At 43.1% G+C, this 23,162-nt stretch overlaps 1 protein-coding gene across 1 annotated transcript in view; it reads left to right on the top strand.

Annotated features, from left to right (window-relative positions):
- SLC5A8 (solute carrier family 5 member 8) overlaps nt 1-20,076 on the top strand; it is a 30,274-nt gene extending 10,198 nt beyond the window's left edge. The window contains exons 7-15 of the mRNA XM_024217670.1: nt 3,402-3,531; nt 5,628-5,716; nt 7,843-7,955; nt 9,409-9,476; nt 9,805-9,891; nt 11,296-11,507; nt 13,859-13,962; nt 15,575-15,664; nt 19,961-20,076. Of these exons, the coding sequence (XP_024073438.1) occupies nt 3,402-3,531; nt 5,628-5,716; nt 7,843-7,955; nt 9,409-9,476; nt 9,805-9,891; nt 11,296-11,507; nt 13,859-13,962; nt 15,575-15,664; nt 19,961-20,076 (1,009 nt within the window). The remainder of the gene's footprint in view (nt 1-3,401; nt 3,532-5,627; nt 5,717-7,842; nt 7,956-9,408; nt 9,477-9,804; nt 9,892-11,295; nt 11,508-13,858; nt 13,963-15,574; nt 15,665-19,960) is intronic.
- The last annotated feature ends 3,086 nt before the right edge of the window (nt 20,077-23,162 follow it).

Here is a 23,162-nt window from a genome sequence, read left to right as displayed (position 1 = left end):
CCTATCTGAAGTTATATTACTTGTTTGCACCCCCCCAATGGGGTTGCAATGGGATCCTTTAAAGGCATCCTGGAAGCAGTTCAGTTGTGACCAGAGGAGTCTGGGAGTGTGGCACCGTTGGAGTCACATGGCCAGAGCTGCTGTGAAGATACAGCGGTTCCACGTGGAAGGCCCTAGCCTCCCAGGAATCTCTGCGTGAGCCTTGAAGCCTTTCCATATTAATGGGAGACCCCTGCCCTTATTGGGGAGCACTTCTGGAAATCTCTGCAAGGAAAACCTCATGGAGAGCTCTTTATTTAGCCCCCTTCTGCCAGCTTTCCTCCAGATGAGGGCAATTGAGTTTCCAGGCACATAAGCTGCTAGCCACCCTATCTGTGCCTGAGAATATGGTCATTTCCTGAGGCATGGATAATTTTCAGCATAAACACTGCATGTCCACACAGGTGTAAACGCTGGCAATACAACAGCTGCCTAGTTTCTTTTGCAAGAACCTGAAAACACCCACAACAAGAGTCACTAATGCCCTGCTCCTTTTGTAGTCATTTACACCAGTGCACAGTAGATGTAAAATGCTATCACATCAGAATGGTAACAATTTACACTCACAATACACTGATGTAAAGGATTTACAAGGTACAGTACAATAATGAACTGGGCTCACAGAGTGAATGAATTCACAGGTCCTAACCCATGCCTTCTGGTAATGCATGAAACTATGGGTTGAGAAAAGTATCTCAGGATTCTTGACTGTCTCAGAAAGGATCTCACCCCACCCAAGATATGCATCTGTAGTTTTGTGACTAGAAAGCACAACCAAGCAACTTAGATTCTTGTATTTGAACAACGACATATTCACTTAAAAGAAGTACAGGTGTTTAAAGTGGAAGAATCACACATTTCAGATAAATGCAGGTGTGATATTGACTCATCAGCCTACTAGTTTATTACCTCTTATTTTCCCCTTACCAATTCCTGGCTTCAAAGAACTCTTCAAAGGCACCACACAATGGTTTGAATGTTGAAATCTTAAATTCTTATTAAAAAGAAAGACTTGCATAGTCTGCCCAGACACAATGCCAGCTTTGCAGAAGAGTATTCCACCCAGCATTACTCATTCAGAATTAGTGGGAACAACTCATTTCTTAAGTCCTACACTACGACTTTAATTCGGATTTAGCTGCGTTAATCCGAATTAATCCTTAACCCGTCCACACAACGGAGCCAGTTACTTCGAATTAAAGGGCACTTAAAATCGATTTCTGTACTCCACCCCGATGAGCGGAGTAGCACCAAAATCGATTTTGTTAATTCGAATTAGGGGTAGTGTGGCCGCACACCACCGAATTAATGTGGTTAAAATTAATGGGGTAGTGTGGCCGCACACCACTGAATTAATGTGGTTAAAAAACGAATTAATGTGCTTAGTGTGGCCGCGCACAATCGAATTTATACAATCTGTTTCCCAAATTCGAATTATCTAAATTCGAATTAATCTCGTAGTGTAGACGTACCCATAGAGTGCCACTCTGAACTAGGATTTAAGTCAGGACAAACATTGATTGTCATTTGACACCCAGCCACCAACATGGTTTAAAAACAAGATTTGAAAATGCTGTGGGTAATCGGGGCATGGTCATACTTTTCTGCCTTTAATCACTCAATTGATAGCAATTTTGTTTAATTTTTAACTATAGTGGCCTAGGCTAAAACATGCTACTTAAAGCCTTGTCTACCCATGAGAGTTGCACTAATTCAGGGATTGGCAATGTGGGCTGCGGGAAGTGGCGGCCAGCACATGCCTCGGACTGCGCCGCTTCCCGCAGCCCCCATTGGCCTGGAGTGGTGAACCGCGGCCAGTGGGAGCCACGATTGGCTGAACCTGCAGATGTGGCAGGTAAACAAACTGGCCCGGCCCACCAGGGTGCTTACCCTGGCGGGCCACGTGCCAAAGGTTTCCGATCCCTGTACTAATTTAACAAAATTCTTCTGCATGTCCATCTTCAATCAGTCTAAGAGTGCCTTATCTCAGTTTAGCTTATATTGATAAGGAATCAGGTTATGGTAAACTGATATAAAACACACTCAACCCTATATGAGAGGGTCCATAACACAGGGTTGGATTATTTTAACTAAATTAGTCTAGAAACAGATTTAGCTAAAGCTTTGCAATTTACATGTTTAGACAAGGCCCAAATCTGACCTCTGGCAGTGGGGTCACCCAATCAGCTGTAACATGCCCGGGTTTTGTTATCAGACACTTGATTTAAGTCAGGTTGTCTCTTGTGCTGATGAGCTTTACGAAGTACACCAGGCTGCAGGCTCAGTTATATTACACCAGTGCACCCAATAACATTCATTTCCATCCCCATTAAGATCTTCAAGAGCAGAGCTACTCTCCTGCACATAACCCGATTAACCTTCTAAAGTAACCCAGGGGTTGGTGCACTTTCGCAGGCACTGGAAGCACTGAACGGCCTCCTAAGCACCCTAAATGCTGATACACTTGCTTAGATACTGGAGGTACCAATGCAGCTCTGATTGCTTGGCACAGAAGTAGGGCCTCAGTGGCAATTAATGGGCATCAGGCAACAAAATGGCTGCTGATTGGAATACAATTAATCTTATGGAAATACAGGGAAAGAACCATGTTGTTGAAGAACATACTGCTTGTGGGTTGCAGTAGGGCACCGAAGATAAGCCAGAGGGTAATTAACTTCATGAAACTAGGACCAGTCTAGAGCTAGAAGTACCTAGACACCTCCAATAATCTGCAGGAGCTCCACCTCTGTAGAGAAGGAAGCCAAAGTGGACAAGAAGACTGGAGCATTTTGAATAGCCAATAGTGAATGAAGACCTAGGGTAGCAGAGGTTGCATTCATGCTTGAAGCTGGAGCCTTTTTGGGCTAGTGCTGTCAGGAGATGGGGTCAGTTTACTACATCAGTCTCCAAGATTACCTAGGCACTAAGACAGGAAGCTCACAGTCTGTGTTCAGTCCACTTCCTCCTAGAAGCAACAGCTCTGAGGGACTCCATGCCAAGTCAGCAGGAGAAGGGCATGCACTATGGCAGCCTTCCAAGGTGTGCTGGCTTTGTTAGGTCAGGAAGGGGCTCACAGTGTGGCTCCTAGTCTATGAATTACTCTGTGGCTTGTCATGTTTTACAACAGTTCTGTGTGTTGCTGGGAGTTAGTGGCTTTGCACTGCTTTAAAGGGTAGCCAGACAGACCACCGTCTGGAACTAGACTAAGAAGTGTTCAGTTAACAAGGTTTCTCTTTTTTGTTTTTGGCTGCCAATGAGGAAGTGAATACAGGTACAGTAGGACATGTTCATCTTTAGCAACATCACAATACAGTGCTATGGCTAACTCTTTAACATTGTTGTTTCCTTTCATGTTTGTGCAGATCTCTCTATATCAACCTCTTGGGACTCTGGGCGATTCTTGTCTGTGCAATGTTTTGCGGACTAGCAATGTACTCCATATATCACGATTGCGACCCATGGACAGCAAAGCGGGTGTCAGCACCAGACCAGGTTTAACACTAAACATCTCAATGGTTTAATAGTTGGGGATGAATTAAGATTGCTGCCTTTAGGGGCTGTTCCCAAGGTATGAGGCTGAGCACACACATCTCCAGTGTCATGGGTGCTCTCAGGCTCTGTCCCTTTGGAAAGATACATTAAGGAACATTTTGGGACACTTGAAACCCAGGAGTGTATTTTATCTGCAGTAAGGGAGGACAGGGTTAATAAAATAAGAAACCAGAAATCCTCTTATTCCCTAGTGATACATAGGACAAGGAAGACCAAATATGACAACCCTATATAGGAAACTAGATCATTTTCCTTTTTGGGGGAGGGTGGAGGTTGCTCTCCTGTGCTACAACCAAGGGACCCAAAACCTATGTCTCTCTCTTCCCCCTGAGATCCACATGGCTCAAGAGAGATGCAGAGAGACAAGGGTGGTCTGCATGGAGGCTCCATGCCTCTGCCTTCTCTGCCCCCATCAATCACTGAGCCTACCCCCATCAATCCTCTGAATCCCCATTCAGAGGATGTGCCCCAGTCTGGAGGTGGGGGGAAAGCACCTCAGTTGGCATTCAGTGAATCAGCATGACTGAGGCAGGGAATCACTACAAAGAGGCAGGGAGGGAAGATTTTAAAGGAAGTGGCAGATCCTTCAGTCCCACCGCCTCCAGGTCATGGCCCAAGGCAGTGGGTCTCTTGGGGCTAGACGAAGGGAGCAGCGAGGAGAATAGTGCTATGAAGGCAGCTTCATCCTCTTGGCTTTGTCAGGTATTCGTCCCTTCCATCTGAATAAAGTGTAAAACAGAGAACATTTAAAATTAGAATAACTGGGCAGCATGAAGCGTGGATACATTATAAAAGCAATACCTTAGAAGCAAGAACACAGATTAGGTAAAATTATAATATTTCTCAATCTATGTGTGATGGGTTGGATCAAAGAAAACCCCTTGGGGCTGCCAACCGATGTGCCAAGACTACTTCTGCCCCTTTTTTCCCTGCCAGCCTGGGACTCCAGCACCCTGTCTTGTTGAACCAGACACGCCATTCTGCTCCAACACAGACCCAGGGTCTGAACCACGTGCCCCAAAGCTGCAGATTTAACTGAAAGCAATTTACAGAAGTGTTCCTGTCTTTAACACTCAGATGCCCAACTCCCAATGGGGTCTAAACCCCAAATAAATCCGTTTTACCCTGGATAAAGCTTATACAGGCTAAACTCATAAATTGTTCACCCTCTATAACACTGATAGAGAGATATGCACAGCTGTTTGCCCCGCCCCAGGTATTAATACATACTCTGGGTTAATTAATAAGTAAAAAGTGATTTTATTAAATACAGAAAGTAGGATTTAAGTGGTTCCAAGTAGTAACAGACAGAACAAAGTGAATTACCAAGTAAAATAAAATAAAACTTGCAAATCTAAGCCTAATACAGTAATAAAACTGAATACAGATAAAATCTCACCCTCAGAGATGTTTTAATAAGTTTATTTCACAGACTGGACACTTTCCTAGTCTGGGCACAATCCTTTCCCCTGGTACAGCCTTTGTTCCAGCTCAGGTGGTAGCTAGGGGATTTCTCATGATGGCTGCCCCTCTTTTCTCTGTTTCACCCACTTATATATCTTTTGCATAAGGCGGGAATCCTTTGTCCCTCTGGGTTCCCATCCCCACTGCCCCCTTCTCAATGGAAAAGCACTAGGTTAAAGATGGATTCCAGTTCAGGTGACATGATCACATGTCACTGTAAGACTTCATTACCCACTTGCCAGCACACACTTATACAGGAAGACTCACAAGTAAAAGAGAGCCATCTACAGACATTTGTCCTGGTTAATGGGAGCCATCAAGATTCCAAACACCATTAATGCCCACACTTTGCATAATTACAATAGGCCCTCAGAGTTACATTTTATATTTCTAGTTTCAGATACAAGAGTGGTACATTTATACGATCACACTCAGTAGATTATAAACTTTGTAATGATACCTTACAAGAGACCTTTTGCATGAAGCATATTTCAGTTACACTATATTCAAACTCATTAGCGTATTTTCATAAAATCATATAGAGTGCAACATCACACTATGATTTTTTTCAGCTCATGCCATATCTGGTATTGGATATTCTACGAGATTTTCCAGGGGTACCAGGACTTTTCGTGGCTAGCGCCTACAGTGGGACATTAAGGTAATATAATCATTCTGAACTCAATGACATACGTTGGCCGTTTTTATGCATGCTCATTGGAGCATAAATTGTATTTACACAAGATCCTTTGCATTTAATTTCCCTGTTGTTGTTCTTTAAACAGGGAAAAATTATAAGCTGTTTAATGGGTGCATCTTAAAAGCTTTCCGGCTTCACCAGTGGAGCTTCAAATTTCCTTGCATTGAAACAATTTGGTCTGCACTGTTAACAAACTCCACCAACTGGGCTAGTCTGAGCCTTGGCGCTATAAACTCCATTGTCATGAGCAAAGTATGGCACGTACAAGCTCCGCCTCACCTTGCTTCAAAGCTATTACTTCACTAGCTGCACTTGTAAATTCCTGAAATCCTATAGGGAAACGGCAGCTGCAGTTGATGGGAATTTTCTGCTGCTCAGCCTTCCTTTTTCAAACCTTCAGAGCTGTATTTTAAAGCCATCTCCCTTCTTCCTGCGACTTAAGAAGCACATTCTGCTCATTAAGGGCTATTTACAAACTAGTGTTTGGAATTAAGAAATACAGCTGTTTTGAGTCAATCCTGTGAAAATGGTCAGAATGTTTTGTTTCAAATGGTGGTGGTAAAAAAATGCATTTCCCGCCTTCTGATAATTGAAAAACAACTGAAAAGATTTTTGCTTCAGCTTTCCAAAGTTGTATACTTTCTGGCAGCGACCAATTACAGAAAATTTCAGCCCTTAATGTGAACGTTTTAGATAATCTTGAGCGTTCAAAAATCAGGGGTTAGAATGGAAACTGTTAACAACCTTATCCATAGCAATCACACCCAGAGCAACTGGTATAATGCCGTGGTTGAATAATTTTTTGACTCTTAATATTTGTAGATATGTAAGTAAATACGATGATCAGGGCAATACATTTTCACACTTTGAGGTGCAAGCTGATTGCTTGCAAGAGTAATGTATAAAAATGTCCGATACTGCACAATCTGTGGATTGTAGGTGATTGGCATTTTGCCTTTCTTGAGAAGCACAGTGACTGGGCCACTACAAGAAGCCAGATGGGGAAGAATAAAATAATACTTTCTCACCTTAATAAATTCATATTTGTAAAGTGCTTTAAAATCCTTAAATGGAAGAGGTTGCAGAAGTGCAAATTATTATTGTAACTCCGGTGTTCTACTTGAATTCTGTTAATTAGTTAATCTTGTCTGATGTTGGCCACTGGTGGCGACACAGGAATATTAAAGAGAAGGGAAATAGTAGGCATTGTGGCATGTTTCTCTGTAAGGAAAATGTGTCTGATACTATTCTATATGATCCGGGAGGTTCAGAGTTATTCCGTAGTAGCCAGATCTGCTCTCAGGAGAGAGGGGCTGATGTTTCAAGTGTTTGGGAGAAGTGGTTCCCTCGGAGTCTATCGAATGCTCACTGGAGCTCATAATTAACCATTGAATGTGTGGAGAGGCGTATTTTGTGTGCTGTGGTCTGCGCCAGGGCATACTCATTTTCCAGCCACAATACAGGCATGCCATTTTTAAGATTTAGGCCAAGATTTTTCAGAAATAGGCACTGAAAATTAGGCTCCTAAATCCACATCGAGGCACTTGAAAAAGTAGCTGATTTTCAAAAGTGTCAGGTACCCAGCAGTTCCTACTGACTTTTGAAAACCAACTCATTTATTTAAATATGGATTTAGGATCCTAGCTTTAGGCTCCGCTTTTTGGCCTGAGTCTGTAGAGTGCATCCAAAATAGTCAATGAAATGCCATGCGATGTATATGTACCTAGCCCAAAGGATGCAATACATATTAATGAATTCAAAAATGGTTTTAAAATACCAGTCATCCTTTGATCTATAGCAATATATGTTAATTTTCCTTCCACTGATTTATCTGATTGTTTCTTTTTCTTAAAACATGCATTATCCTCTCTGAGAACCAATATTTTAAACAATTGCAAAATGTAACAGATAGTGCTGTCAAGTTTATTTCGGTTAGTAATAATAATTTCAACATGTATAGTAGTTATAGCTACATAAGATCCCTGATATTGTTGCAGACAGTCTCTCTCTGCCGTTATCTCGATTATTAAGTGTTTGTAATCTCAGTTCCTAACATACAAAAATGTTTCAAATTTTGTCATCTGCAGCACAGTGTCCTCCAGCATCAACGCTTTAGCGGCTGTAACTGTTGAGGATCTCATTAAACCTTACTTCAGCTCCCTCTCTGAAAAGAAACTATCTTGGATTTCCAAGGGGATGAGTAAGTTTGTGAGGGATATTTTCCACTTTTACCATAAAGAAAGAGGGCTTGGTTCAGATCTCACTTATAAAGGTGTAAATCAGGAGTAACTTCATTAAAGTCAATGGAATTACACCAGTATGAAACCTGTGAGAGATCAGAATCAGGCCAAGAGTTTTCAGATATGGGGGAGAAGGGGAGCAGCTATTTAAAGTGAACATGGAAAAGGGCATCTTGTTTGATCTTTAAGCAGTAAAGTTATATTGTAGCCTTGTTCAATCTAGATTCCTAATACAAAAGACCCAAAGGGCTTGGGTTGAAATAGGTGTTATTTTTCATTCCGTCAGTCAGAAGGCAGGTGCATGGGATGGAATTTTGTAACAAGTCTCTTGAACATGGAATTATTTGGTAGGGTACATGGGTGGGGAAATGTACTGCATCACACTCTCCTTCTAGAAAATGTGAGGCTTCACGACCGCTACGATACACCCTAAAGCCCTCAATCTGTTTAATGCCCTCAAGCAGCCAGTCTCAGAATTTTGAGTTGAACATACAGGACCAGATCCTCAGTTGGTTTAAATCTGTGATGCTCCATTGATTTCTTTGCTAGCTACATCAATTAGCATCAGCAGAAGATATGGCCCACAGTGCCCCAGGTAGTTTGCTGGGAAAAATTAACACGTCTCTTTTACTGTAATAAGCTTAGTAAGGGATAGAAGAGTACAGCCAAGTACTTCACTGTATTTCCGAGCAAGAGAACACGCCCTGCCAGTGAGCATACCAGAGCCGTGAGGAGTGTTACAACAGCATTGTCACCCGAGAACGTGGTTTCTTAAGCATTATTAACTACTTTTGATGCCAGCTTTTGTTTGCTATGGGAATGGAGGCTCACAGGTCTGAACTCTGATAATTGCCTGACCTCTCATATAAAGCACTGGGATTAATGTGTCCCCATGTAGCAGTAAATTAGAGCTTTGTGAGTGGTGGATGGTAACTAAAGTGCTCATCCAGCATTAGGGACCCTGGGAAGAAGAGACTTCATTTGCTTAGGCTGTCTATATCCTGGCTGTATGGGAAATTCCTAGCCATGGAACTCCAATAATCTAAAAGTGTTTTCACTGGAACATAACTCAAGTGGGAAGGAAAATCCGTTCTTCAAGTACAAAGTGTTGGCACAGAGGGTTAGAGGAGGAATGTAAGTGATTCTTGATGTGCTTAATATCCCCACTACTCATCCCAACTTCTTTTTAAGAATTAATCTTTCAACTAATCTTCAGTGATCACACGTTGTAAAAGGATTTGTCATGTTTGCACGGTCCCCTCCTGAGGTAACAGAGCACATGACCTTTTGTTGGTTCTCAAAGACGATCCTGGCTGCCATGTATTTTTGGCTTTATTAGTAGTAGTATTAGACTAGAAGGAAACTTCACTGTGGAGATTTAAATTGATACATTTGTCTTTCTCACCCATTCAGGTCTTTTTTATGGAGGAGTGTGTATTGCCATGGCTGGTGTGGCATCCCTTCTGGGCAGCTTGTTACAGGTGCATGTTTAACTGCTTTTCACCTCTGTTTCATTAACTAGAAGGAACTATGGAAAAGAACAATCACTGGCTATTAGAAAGTGATTAATTTTCATCCTTTAATGAGTATTTACCTTGGAAATTCTAGGACTAAATCCTCAACTGGTGTAATTTGAGATAATTCAACAAGGGAGTGACACCAGTTTACACCAGCTGAGGATCTGGCCCAGAGCCAACTTGAAATCCTGATTGCAGATATTTCATTTCCTTCCCCACCCCCATGGCATCATGTTGCAGGTTTTGGCTTTGCTGTGTGATACTTGATATAAGACTTTGTTTTCTTCCTCAGGCAGCTCTCAGTATTTTTGGCATGGTTGGTGGCCCTCTTCTAGGACTGTTTTCTTTGGGAATCCTCTTCTCCTTCGCAAACCCCATCGTAAGTATAAGTTGTGTGTCTTGCTGTTGCAAAATACAGTAGTCATTTGGGGGATCATTTCCCTCCCCCCCCAATAATTTGTTTTAGGCATCATGGGAGATGTTTTAGATTGGCATTTTTCATACATACCTCCTCACCCCCCACATCCCCATACCCCAATAGTTAGGCAATAAGGCCAGTAGTTTAATCTGAAAAAATATTGTTAAAAATGGCAAGATTCACCAATCACTTATTTTCTCCTTGTTCCCTGTGGCTAAAGCAATGATTTGTCTTTGTACAATGCTGCAGAATCAGTACTGCTGTGCTGTAAACAGCCTAAATAGGGCAGTATGTTGTTACTTTGTGGTGTGACAACATTCACTCCATAAATATGGTCGCAAATTGAATTTCCATTATATGCCTGATTTTGGTCACCATCATCTAAAACACACACACACACACACACACCCTTAGATCTGAGGCCAAGGTAAATATTATCTGTGAATCAAACTGAATTTCACAAGGCATTCCTTAATTATGACACCCTAATAACGGAGGTGTTCTCCAGAGTTCATAAAGTCTAACATTTTGGTGTCTGTAGCAAGAAGCCTTGAGAGCAGGAGAGAAGTGAAACTTAGTCCTCTGGACACTTGTGAGCTGAGAGATACTGCACAACATCATAGTTGATAAGAATTTAAATCAAACATTGTTAACTTTTGTATTTGGAGTATCTCTGTGGACTGCAATGAATTATGAGTGAGATTCATCCTTGTTCAGAGAGCCAGGGCAAGGTCTACACAGTACTTAATTCCCAATTAAATTCTCAGTTAGTCCTTGTCTATGCTGGGGACATTTTAAAAAAAATTGAGACTGGTTTTAAAAGAGGTAGGAATGGTAGTGTATAGGCTCTAGCAGCCAGGATTTCTATTATAACTGGCTGCAGCTAAAGCAGAGTTTAATTCATTGTTCAGATCTTGAAGAGAGTTCCTATCTTTAGAAAAGGTAAAAGTGTTTGCTCTAAAGAAATTCCTCCCATTGCAGACAGAATACTGGGGGGGGAAACACATACATTGTGAATTTTGTGTACCTATTCCAAGGTGTTAGGATAGCTTATTCAAATAAAATAGAATAAAATCTCAAAAAAAAGCTTCTGCCTTCATAGTTTCTACCTGATATCTGTTGTTTAAAAAAATTACGGGCCAAGAATTTCAGACCTTAGTGCCTAAAGTTAGACTCAAGCCCATACTTAGCCATCTAATTAAGTGGCCTGGTTTTCAAGTGTTGAGCACCCTCCAACAGCTCCCATTTAAGTCATGTTTGAAAAGTAGGCCACCCAGTTCTGAAAAATCTTGACAGTGTTTTTCTTTGTCAACCCTCTTGGTTTTTTTGCTTTACATTTCAATCCGATTTTACTTTGTTTTACAGGGTGCATTTGTAGGGCTTATTGGGGGCTTTACTGTTTCACTCTGGGTTGGCATTGGGGCTCAGATTTACCCTCCGCTCCCTGAGAGAACTATGTCATTAAATCTCACAACTATCGGCTGTGACATAGGCAGTCCAGGAACAGGAGGCAACTGGACTGCAACAACCGAAATGCCAACTTTAACAACCCTTGTACACCTGCAAGGCACTGAAAGGTATATAACAAATCGGCCACATGTTGCACCGGCGCTTGACTGAAAGTGATGTGACCATCTGTGTAATAGTTGGATTGTTATAAAAATCTTCACTCTTTTGGTTACCTGATTAATTAAAAGGGAGCAGCATTTTGTGTTTTCTCCTACTGGGGGTGCTTATCGAAACCCCTGGAAGTCAGGGGGTGTTGGATCAGTACTATAGAGTTCTACAGTCGCATGTGCCTTATTGGGAAGTAGTTTTGTTTCTGCAGTGTGGATAGGCAAAGGGGACTTGTGTTTATTTCATACAGTTTTACTATCTAAGCAGGTTAAACCTTGAGGGTGATTAAGAGTTTTCAGTGAATCTTCCACCAAAAGTTTATCCAACAGCATCATATCTATGCGGAAGTAACTAGCCACATTCTGCAAAACCATAAGAGTCAAGTGCAACTGGGTGAAATGCTGGGGTCTTTTTCCTCTGCGATTGTCATATTGTCTTACATTGTATTGTGTCATACAGTCAAAACAAAACAACCCTCCTCCCCCAAAGAACAAAACAATGATATAAATATCAGAACAAGGAGTAGCAGCTCGATTAAATTAGATTAAAAGACAATGGCTAGATTAAAAATTCTAAGGGCAGTCCATTCTTATGTCTCCGGACATAACTGGGTCAGCAGCTGGCTATCCTTAGGGAAAACGTTCCCCTTAGCTGGTGTAGTATTGCATGGTTAGGTGAATTGTGAGATTCCTGGGCCTTCCCCTGAAGTAGCTGGATACCTGATTTGATGGATCACTGCTCCCGTGTGCCTGTGTCTATGTACTGATTCAACAGCATGGCAAGTGGGATGTTATATATAAGATCAAACAAATTTTAGACCCCAAAGCACTTGCGTTTAGTAGGTTCTGCAGTATATCTGTTCTGCTTCAAGCAACTGCTTAGAGTTAACAGTGGATAATTTGTTACCATTTCTAAAATGAAAAACAAAGTTTCAGTTTCAGCAACTTTAAATTGTCATCAGTGTAAATTTAAATGCCAAGCAGGCGCTAGGCAGTCATGTTTCTATGGCTATCAGAAAAAATACACCTCTACCCCGATATAACGCTGTCTTCGGGAGCCAAAAAATCTTACCACGTTATAGGTGAAACCGCGTTATATTGAACTTGCTTTGATCCACCGGAGCGCGCAGCCCCACCCCCCCGGAGCGCTGCTTTACTGCATTATATCCGAATTCGTGTTATATTGGGTCGCGTTATATCGGGGTAGAGGTGTACATACATACTTAAAGACGTTGGTCCACGTGCTTCTCTCTGTGGCATGTTGCAAAGGGGATCGTAATAGTGGTTTGTTGCTGCTGCTTTATAGCACAAAGCCCCGAAAGCAGAGAGAGCTGAAACCTAGTTGACTGGACTCAGGTTAACTGAGATTTAGTGCACAGCACCATCATTAATAAGAGATCTGCAGAAGTGATGGCACAGTCCATGCCTAAGACACAATGGACACCCTTCCTCCCACCCCCCTGCAAGAGAGCCACAGGGCTGGCACTCCATTGGTGTTGCGTGGAGAAAACTAGGCAGCGCTTCCCTGCCTCGGTTGGAGCCCGGTGTCCCTCGGCGGTGGGAACCGAATGAGCCATGCCACCATCCATGCTGCAAGGGGAAGCAGCAGTGGCCCTGGAGCGCCTGCCTCCTGAGGGCCAGCTTCGGCTTAACCCTGGGCAGCCACACCCCTGAGCCGCCCTGCCTCCCTCAGCTACAGCATGGGCCTCTCCCCTTCTCCTCCCAGGGCCTCACGGGGTGAGTGGGTGGAATGGATGGGACTGAGCCCTGAGGGGCGTGGTGGGACAACACTGAGCCTTGGGGAGGGGGCAGTGAGGAGCCCAGGTGAAGAGGGGTTAGGGGCAGTAAGGAGCCGGAGGAGTGGGGAGGGGCAGTGAGGCACCCCTCGGCAGAGTGTAGGAGAGTGAGGGCCGGGCCTGGGGCGAAGAGGCCAAGTGGGGACGGGGCCACGGTCTGGGTGCTAGTGCCCCCCTCCCATTTCTAGGGAGCTTCCAGTGCTCCGTAGCCTCTCCAAAGAAAAGACTCATGGCTAGACTCTTCAGTTCTGGCCAGAATTCCTAGTGGAGGCATGGGCTCATGTGGTTTTACTGGCCATGGCCCATTTGCCCACCATACTGGCCTGAGGCTGCCAGTTTTACCTCAGAGTTTGAGTGCCAGGTGGGTTTCTCTGCAGGAGAGTACCATGTGACTCATTATTTTTTTAGCACAGAACGTTTCTTATATTTACTCTCTTAGTTCCTAGTTTTACGCATTTTCAGGTTGTCTGAATTTTGAAGAAGACTCTAACAAAATGTTTCCCCCACTTTTCCTAGACCTGTCCTGGCTGATTATTGGTATTCCTTGTCGTATCTGTACTTCAGCACACTTGGGACCCTGGTCACAATAGCTTTGGGAATGATTGTCAGCCTCTTAACAGGTACCTTTTCCAGAGTTTTGGTTTAACACAAGTATACGCTGTTTTCCACATTAACGTGCATACACATGGAACCGTCCCTATCACGAGAAGTTTCAGTGACCGCTCTGGTTGAGCTTGCACTCTCTGGTTTCATTCACTCACAGCTTTCTAGAACCTTTATCTTTTGGCCTGAAATTTTCCAGACATGGTCTCTGTCCAAAGGGGGCATTGCTTTCTCCTTTGAATTGTGAGATAGTAACATCAGCAGTTTTTGAACCTGAGGAGATGGGGTTGGGGTTGGGGTGGAGGGGAGAATCCATTTACCCAGTGCATTAAACCTGAGAAGGGGCTGAGTTTTAAGAGCTGCCATCCAGCATGGAGATAGCCCTGTCTGAGGAGAAGCATCTTTCCTTCTCCCAGAGGTTAATAGTAGTTTTGCTTTGAGTGAGTTCAAAGCATTTGAAATATGCTTACTGAACATGCCCAGTGGCCATTTTCACTAAGTGCCAAGCCATGCACCCAAGGAAGGATTCATGGTGTAAAGCCATGTCAACTGCCCAAGGAAAATTCTAGTGAAATAGATTGCTGCAAATTACTAAGACCATAAGAGTAGGCATGACAGTTGGGATCTGAACCCCGAGATCCCGACCCAACCCTCTGGTTTTGGTTCCAGGCAAAATCCAAAATGAGGCTATCATCCAAATTGGATGCGGGTGAAAAAACAAAACAAAAGTGCAGCTGATCTCTCAACATTTCCACCATTTTATGCCAGCGAGAGCAGTTGGATCCTAGACCTGATTCAATCTAACTCCTAACCTAAAACTAATCTAGACCTGAACCCTGCATCCTCAGCTCACCATTTAGGCCACACATACTAGAACACAGTGAACAGGATGGTTTCCATTAGACTTACTGCACGTAGAAGCAGAGGAGAGTAAGGCACATCGTCGTTGTTTTCTTTACTCTAGAATTCCTCAGACTCTTTCTGGAGCTCCCAGGAGCTATCTCATTTTCCTTCCCCCACTTCCTCCACAATGCTTCACATCCAGGGCTGGATTTAGGGGCATGTGACTCAGGCGACTGCTTGGGGTACTGGGCTTGGTGGCGCCGGGCTCAGGATGCTGTTTGTGTTGTTAGTAACCAAAAGGGAAAATAGAATGTTTGAAGTAAAATGTTTCAGGTGTTCCATACGTGGATTCATTTTTCACTATCCTTCTAGAATGTTCTGGACCTTTGTAAAATCTTGTGGAACCTTCCAGACTTGCTTATATATGGCATGAATAAATACAGATTTACAGATCCTAGAGTGCAAATTTATCATCTTCTGTGACAGGGATAAATCATGCATGCAAATTGTACATCAAAGTCATGAAATGGGCTATATATTCAATAAAAAATAAGGTATTCAGAAGTTTAACAAGTGGATGGGGAGAGGGTGCCGAAGATGCTCCTCCCCTAGGGAGCCATTTGGTCTAGGACTGGACCTGTTCACATCATGACAATAGTCCTTTAAGACAAAGTATATGGGAAGGGTGGACACAGCAGGTAGCTGGAGTCTGATGTACCCTTATCAGTTGACTAGGATTACCTAAAAACAATTGATAAAGAATTTAACACTGTGCGTATTTTACAGGAGGAATAAAGCAGAACATAGATCGTAAATTCTTGCTGACCAAAGAGGACTTGCTGTCCAGCTTCTCATTTTCTAAACCCAAGACAGTAAGTATGGCTATGTGCATCATTCTAATTTGCCTCCTTCAGGCAATCTGTCCTCCTGGGTAACAGAGACAAATACACCAGGGGGGGGGGGGGGGCTTTACATTTTCTAAAGAAACGGTTTCAGTGTTCATCCATTCTTTGATCCAGATCCTGTCCTTTCAGTTTCTTCCTCTGTACAATTCAGTATTGGTCACTCCAAACATACAAGATGTGACTGGGGTCCAAGGGGGGGGGGCACACTGATATTGCTCAGTTAGGGCGAACTGCAAAGAATGGGGCACCCAATCCCCAAGACTGGTGGTTATTCTAATACTTAGATTCACGAAGCCAGCAACAAAACAGCTTCTACAATACCTTACTGGTTACCCAGAAGCCAACAACACAGTTCCCTTAAAGCAACCCAGTCTTGGGCTTTCACCCAGACAGCCAAGTCAAATATGATGAGGATTACTGAAAATCTTGTTCATCGTATAAAAAAGTTTTACCAATCCCAAAGGATCAGACACATTACCCACCAGGTTAATGAATATTTCAGATCTTACCCAAATACACACTTACAGCCAATTCTTATTAACTACAGTAAAATTTATTAAAAAAGAGAGTATTGGTTAAAAGATCATTATACATACAGAGATGAACTTAGATCAGTTTCATAGTAGAACTGGGGAGCTTTAGCGTTGCAAAGAGTTCTTTCAGAATTAGTCCATAGGTTCAGTCCAATGTTCAATATCAGGGTCATCCAGAATGAAACTGAAGACATCAATCTTGTGGCTTAAGCTTCCTCTGATGAAGCATAAGCAGATTTGAGATGAAAGGATCAGGTCCCAAGAGACCTTTATAATGTTCCCGGGGAAGCCTCTTGTCAGTCCTTGGGTGAACTATAGTGTCTTTGAAGTAACCTCCTATTTCCTAAACATCACCATTAATTAGCTACATGGATTAACATAAGGCAATTGCCTATCTCCAGCCATTTACATGTGATTTATCGCAAACTTCAAAGAGAAAGTCAGACAGCGATATTACTACATATACAATTCATTTAAATGTTAACATCTTCCTTTGATCTCTGAATTAACAGAATACAGGATAGACAGGAACTGTTTGGTTACATTGTTAGAGGTTAACAATATATATGTAAATACACAAAAAACACAACCATTATCTATCTATCTATCTATCTACCTCTAAAGGTTGAATCTGGATCAATTAGCCTGCTAGCTGTGTAATCCTTTCTGGCTCTGTGTCACACCAGGGCAGACAATAGAATAAGCACACCTGAAGAGGCAATGCACACTCTAATAACGTGACAGAGTAGGAATCAGAAGCAAGAGCTTCCCCCAGGGGACTACATTTTTTTTTCTTCTCTCCCCCTCACCCCATGCCCGCCCCAACCCATATGAATGGCTGATCCTGTAGGAGACACTGATGCTTTCTGATGTGCCTACTTCATTTAAGGCAGCAGCTGTGCATACGGTGTATCAGGATTAGGCAGCTGGCATAGACAAGGCAGCTATTTATGGCTACAGCTGCAGTTAGTATTTGGCTTCAGCTCAGCAGATTAGAGAGAATACTAGAGCACGCCCTAGCTAGCTTCGTAAAATGAGGGCCAATGGTGCCTTTGCATTCCAGCAAAGCTTTCTTGGTTTGTAAATCTGTTCTCTAGCTTATTTCTGATATTGCTCATTAGACCAGCTACAGTTTGAGGGGGGAAATTTCCCCAGCCTGTGGATCCACATTACACACACCTACACTCAAAAAAGAAAAGGAAAAAGAAATGGAAGAAAAAAGTATTGAGTAGCCTCTCAAACCTCTCAAAATATAGTTAGATTATTAAAGAGCCAACACGATTTAAAGGAAAAATATAGCTTGTTGGCTGTTGCCTTTGGCAATGTTGTAGTGGTCCATCCTCTTGTGTTAAAATAAACCAGGAAAAGTTTCAGCAGCCAAGGAGCAGCATTCTAAAATACATCCCTTAAACATGGAGGGCCAGATCCTCAGCAGCATTAAATTGTCATCACTCCATTGACTTGAGTGGCACTACAACAATTGCCACAAGCTGAGGCTCTGGCCTGGAGCCTTTATCCAGTCTGGGCTCACTCACTCCCATGAGGCGTCTCACTGAGAGTAGCTGCTCACCCGTGGGAGGAGCAGGCTCACAATGTGGCTTTTAGCATTTAGATTAAAAAAAAATTTAACTGCAGGTCACCTGTAAGGTCTGTGTTTTCAGTGCACTCAGTTAGAAAGAATGGCTAAGGCATCCATTGGATAGTTCAGTGTGCCACGTAGAGAGCATCTTTCTTAGATGATCCAATTTGCAGCCTCTTCCCCTTATGAAAACCTCTTGTGTTACTAACAATATACAGTAGAGGTAGGGTTTTTTTAATACATTACATGTTATTTGTCCACGTAGAAACTGGACCAGACCCTCAGTTGGTGTAAATCAGAATTGCTCCCCTGACTGCAATGGAGCTCCACTGCTTTACACCAGATGAGGACATAATGCCATGAACAAGATGTGCAAGTGCATGTGAACGCTGATGCTCGCAGATTAAATGGCCATAATACTTAGATCCAGATACAACTGGCTTATTACATAGCGCAAAAGCTGGGTGGAGCGTGGGTGAAATGATTACTATTAATGAATGTCTAATTATTGAGGCAAAATATGTGGGCACCTTCCATTTTGGCTGAGCCAGTTTAGGCAAATGGAGACTTCTGTTTAGGTGTAGTTAGATGTAAGGAAGATGCAGTCTCTGAAGCAGGGATGCCAGTAAACACTGATTTTCACAGATGAAATGCAGGTAGGCACCAGGATTAGGAGAACAATAGCTCATGGTGCGGATGACACTTTGGTACACAAGAATACAGGAGCTATTCTTCTGAGGCCAGGAACAAGTGTTAGATACATTTTGAATGACAATAGCAAAGTACGTGATTAAACCCACACATTCTCCTCATATATCTAGAGAAATTCCAGCTGTTGCAGTGTATATCAGTTTATGCTTTCTCTTCCGTCTACATGTATCAGCCTGCTCTGTCCTACTAGTTAAAATCCCCAACTACAGGCTTGAGTCTTCCCCCCATTCACACTAGTAAAACTCTCTTGACTTCAGTGGTGTTACTCCTGGTTCACTATAGGCCTAGTCCAGAGCATCATAATGTCAACGGAAAGACTCCCATCGACTACAATGAGCATTGGATGGATTGGGCCCTCAGAGGAGAATCAGGCTCTCCTTTTTCACTCTCACAACCCAGAAACAAACCCATCCCAGTATTGCTCTGTGCAAGCGTAGCTGGTTAGTGTATTTTCTCCATGCTAAAGTCTAACTGACCCATCCACAACTTTTAAGTCAATATTGGAAAAAAGGGTGCTGGCCCTGTGTTTGAATAGCGACTCTGGTTGCTTTTTAACTTTTACTTCTTATTTGAAAAGCTTGATAGGAAACTCTTCTTGCTCAGAATAAAGGGTTTGTTTGGGTTTTTTTTTAAATGAATTAAAAATGCTGAAACTGTAGTTTTTAAAAAAAATGTAGTGACTCTTGATCTCCTGTACATTTAAATGAGAAATTTACATCTGCTGTAAGTAGGGTAACTAGACGTCCCGGTAAAATCGGGACCATCCCGATTTTGAGCTGTTTGTCCCACATCCCGACCGATCTCTGGTCGGGACGCAATTTTTGTCCCGATATTTTGCGCCGCCAGGATCACTCGGCTTTTTTTTTATTTTTCCAGCACTTGGCTTTTTTTCCAGCACTTTTTTTTTGCCTCCTCCCCCCCCCATGCTGTCAGTATGATGTAAAGGGGCCATAGTGTAAATGGGCAGTATCTTCAAACCCACCTAAGTCCCATTCAAAGTCAATGGGACTTAGGCTTCTAACTGGACAGGTTTGAAAACCTCACCAACTCGGAATTAGGCCCTACCTATTAAAACAAATCTATTTATTTAATCTTGTTCTCCCTTGGAATAAGTCAGAAATATTATATGTTTCCATTCCCCTTCTTGCTCCCTTTGTGCCTTCCCTGGGCCTCACTCTTCCCCACTTCCTTTGAAAATATTTAATGTTCATTGTGTGAGCTAAGTTTTGGTGCCTCACTGTAACGAGTCCTGTGTATATGTCACCTGTGCAGCCAGGACATCGGGAAGTGAGAGTTAGTTTAGAGGACGGATCCAGCAATAGACAACAGCAATAGTGCGTGTCTATGTGGATGGGCGTGAGCGCACATGTGTGTGTGTGTGTGTGTGTGTGTGTGATTCCATGCCTTACAATGTGAACTTTTTTTCAGAATGAGAAAGTGGAAGTTTTGAACTGGAAACCTTTCACCACGGCAGATGAAGGAACCGACAATCCTGTTTTCAACCACATTGAAATGAACATCACAGAAAATAAAGATAAAGTCAATGGTGCCCATGTATGACTTAAGAGGACAGTGTAGATGTTGTGTTAAAGACATTGCCAGCATTCCTGTGACGAGTTAGTTACCCACCCTACCTGGGGTTATGTGCAGTAATCCCTACTAAATTTTATGCCATCACCACATTGGAATGACCTTGCCATTAAGACTGATTCCAAGAAAGGAATCAGAGCATATTGGCCCGAAGAAAAGGCGGGTAGTGGGTACTTCATAACATACAACTCTGCTTATTTTGGGAGACCGTCCAAAAGGCGTGCATCTGTGCCTGTGACAGAAGTGAACATGAACTAAGAGCAAGCGAACTTTAAGCATACTCAAATGTGGAGAATGTTTTGTTTTACCTCCAATGATTATACCCATTGAGCACAGCAAGAAACAAACGATATTGGCTTGGTATTTATTTATCATGTGCATAGTCGTCTAGCCAAGCGCTGGCTTGGTAAACAACTGCTTTTCTCAATCCACTGAATGACACATTCAGTTCTAAGATATCAAGCTGGATCCTTCTCTCTCCAGAATAATTCCAGTGACTGCTGTAGAACTGCTCCTAATTTACACTGATGAAAGTGAAAACAGAATCAGGCCTCTGGCTCTTATAGGGGACCTTTATAGGGAGGACTAAAGCCAACGTTTCTATGTGAAATTGTCATTCAGTATTGGTTTGGTCTCCTATAAAAAATATTTACGTTCAACCTCAGTTAATTTTCAGCTTTATTTTATTTTATTTTCAAAAAGAGCATCTAGTTTTCACAGACATGGCTATTTTTCTTTCCTGGTCAATTCCGTACTGTTTCTGTGGCAAGGTCAATATTTTACACTCTTGCAGTGTCACAAGGTGGTTGTGTTTTTATAATGAAGGCGGGATTATCTAGTATAATGTTTTTCTGCAGAAGTGCTGACTCTGCGCTCCTTCTATTTAAGTTTTTATAAAGTCATCCCTCAAGGTGGTATCTGAATACGTTCTTAGCAAGGAATTCAACAGTGAATCAGTTGGTAACATGCTTACCCTCCCTTTCCTTCTCAGTGCATAGTCTGACCAGCTAGGCTGTGTGCTAGTTGAGTTCCTTTGGGAGCTGGGAGGGAGGAAGGGTCCCCCCTACCAAGCTGTAAAGCAGCACCACAGCTGCTCTGCAGCCACTACTGTAGCCTCCACACTCCTCATCCAACCTCTTCTGGTAGGAACAATGGGCCGTGGCGGATCAGTTGAGCTAAGTGACATTTTTTCATTAAAACCTATTTTCAATGGAAATGCAACCAAAATGAAAGTTTTGTGGATAAAATCATTTTTGGCTCGGTGTTAATGGAACAAGCGAATTCTGTAGTAGAGCTGGGCAATATTTTCTGACCAAAACTCTTTTTCTGGTGAAAAAACATAGATTTGGTGACATGGGAATGTTTTGCAAATTCATGTTGATTTTTTGCCGTATTCTTTTGGTTGAAAAAAAATCCAAAAAACCAACATGGTTTGTTTCAACGTTTTGAAATGAAGTGTTTCAATTTTTCAGTTCCAATGACTTTTAGCTTCAAAGTTTCCTTTAAATGCATTGAAAAATCTGGTCAAAAATGAAACATTTAGATTTTGTTGAAACTAAATTTTTTGTTTGACCAGAAACAAAATTTTTGTGACTTTTCGATTTGCCAAAATTTTCATTTGTAATTTGTCCCATAACTAATTTTTCAGAATTTCCAATAAACAACAAAAAGCACCCATCTGTTCTTTTCCCAGCTCTACTTTCTACCCCTTTAGCCTCAGAAGGGGTTAGATTATATCAGAGGAGGGCAAACTACGGCCCGCGGGACCCTCCTGCCCGGCCCCTGAGCTCCTGGCCTGGGAGGCTAGCCCCCAGCCCCTCCCCCGCTGTTCCCCCTCCTGCAGCCTCAGCTCACAATGCTCTGGGAGGCGGGGCTGCGAGCTCCTGGGGCAGCACAGCTGAAGAGCCCAGCCTGACCCGGTGCTCTGTGCTGTGCGATGGCGACTGCATGGCTGGCTCCAGCTGGGCGGCGCGGCTGTAGCGCTGCCAGCCACCGGTGCTCCAGGCAGCGCAGTAAGGGGGTAGGGAGCGGGGGGGGGTTGGATAGAGGGCAGGGGAGTTCGGGGTAGTGGTCGGGGGCGGGGGTATGGATAGGGATCGGGGTGGTCAGAGGGCAGGGAACAGGGGAGTTGAATGGGGGCAGGGGTCCCGGGGGGGCAGTCAGGAAGGAGGGGGGATTGGATGGGGCAGGGGTGGGCAGTCAGGGGTGCTGGTTCCGGGGGCGGTCAGGGGACAGGGAGTGTGGGGGGGTGGATGGGGCAGAGGTCCCGGGGGGGGGCGGATAGGGGAGGGGGGCCAGGCCACGACCCTCTCCCCTAATTTTCAAAACCTGATCCAGCCCTCAAGTCAAAAAGTTTGCCTGACCCTGGATAATATAGTAGGAGATTTCAAATATAGTTGATAATTGCTGTAAGCTGCCGAACTGCTGGGTAAAATTATTGGTCTGAATCTGTCTCCTAGTGTTGTTAGCCAGTCAGCTGTTTACACATACAACATTTGTATTATAGATTAATTTTAAAAATACTCTTCAGTGTCTAGAATAATTTTGGGAAATAAGTGTTTTCGGCAAGTCCTCTCTGTATAGCCTACAAACGTGTCTGTGGAGTAGACTGAAGGAAAATACTTACTGGAACTTACCTAAAATACTGAAATAGCCCCGTGAAGGCTGAAACAAAACTGGTGAGCAATCGGGCCAGCTCCTCAGCTGGTCTAAGTCAGCATAGTTCCAGTGAAGCTATGCTGATTTACATCAGCTGAACCTGGCCTTTTGTCATTACTACTTGCCATCAATGTATTCTACACATGTACAGCAGAAAAGGCTTGAGAAGCTGATGATGCAAGAAGGTAGTTCTGCTTCTGGCGTGTCCAAAAAAGAAATACTGCATCTCAGTTTAAAAGCAGTGCCGAGGTAATAAATCATAACAATTAGAACTTCAGTGGTACTTCTGACCCACAGAGATCAAGGAGGGTAAGTAGCAGGATTCCCATTTTAGCGAGAGACCTGATGAACGCTGACAGGGCCGGCTCCAGGGTTTTTGCCGCCCCAAGCGGCGGGGG

This window comes from Terrapene carolina, unplaced genomic scaffold (assembly GCF_002925995.2).
Source record: "Terrapene carolina triunguis isolate 2854851 unplaced genomic scaffold, T_m_triunguis-2.0 Scaffold68, whole genome shotgun sequence".
Taxonomy (NCBI): domain Eukaryota; kingdom Metazoa; phylum Chordata; order Testudines; family Emydidae; genus Terrapene; species Terrapene triunguis.
This window is presented reverse-complemented; position numbering and strand designations above follow the sequence as displayed.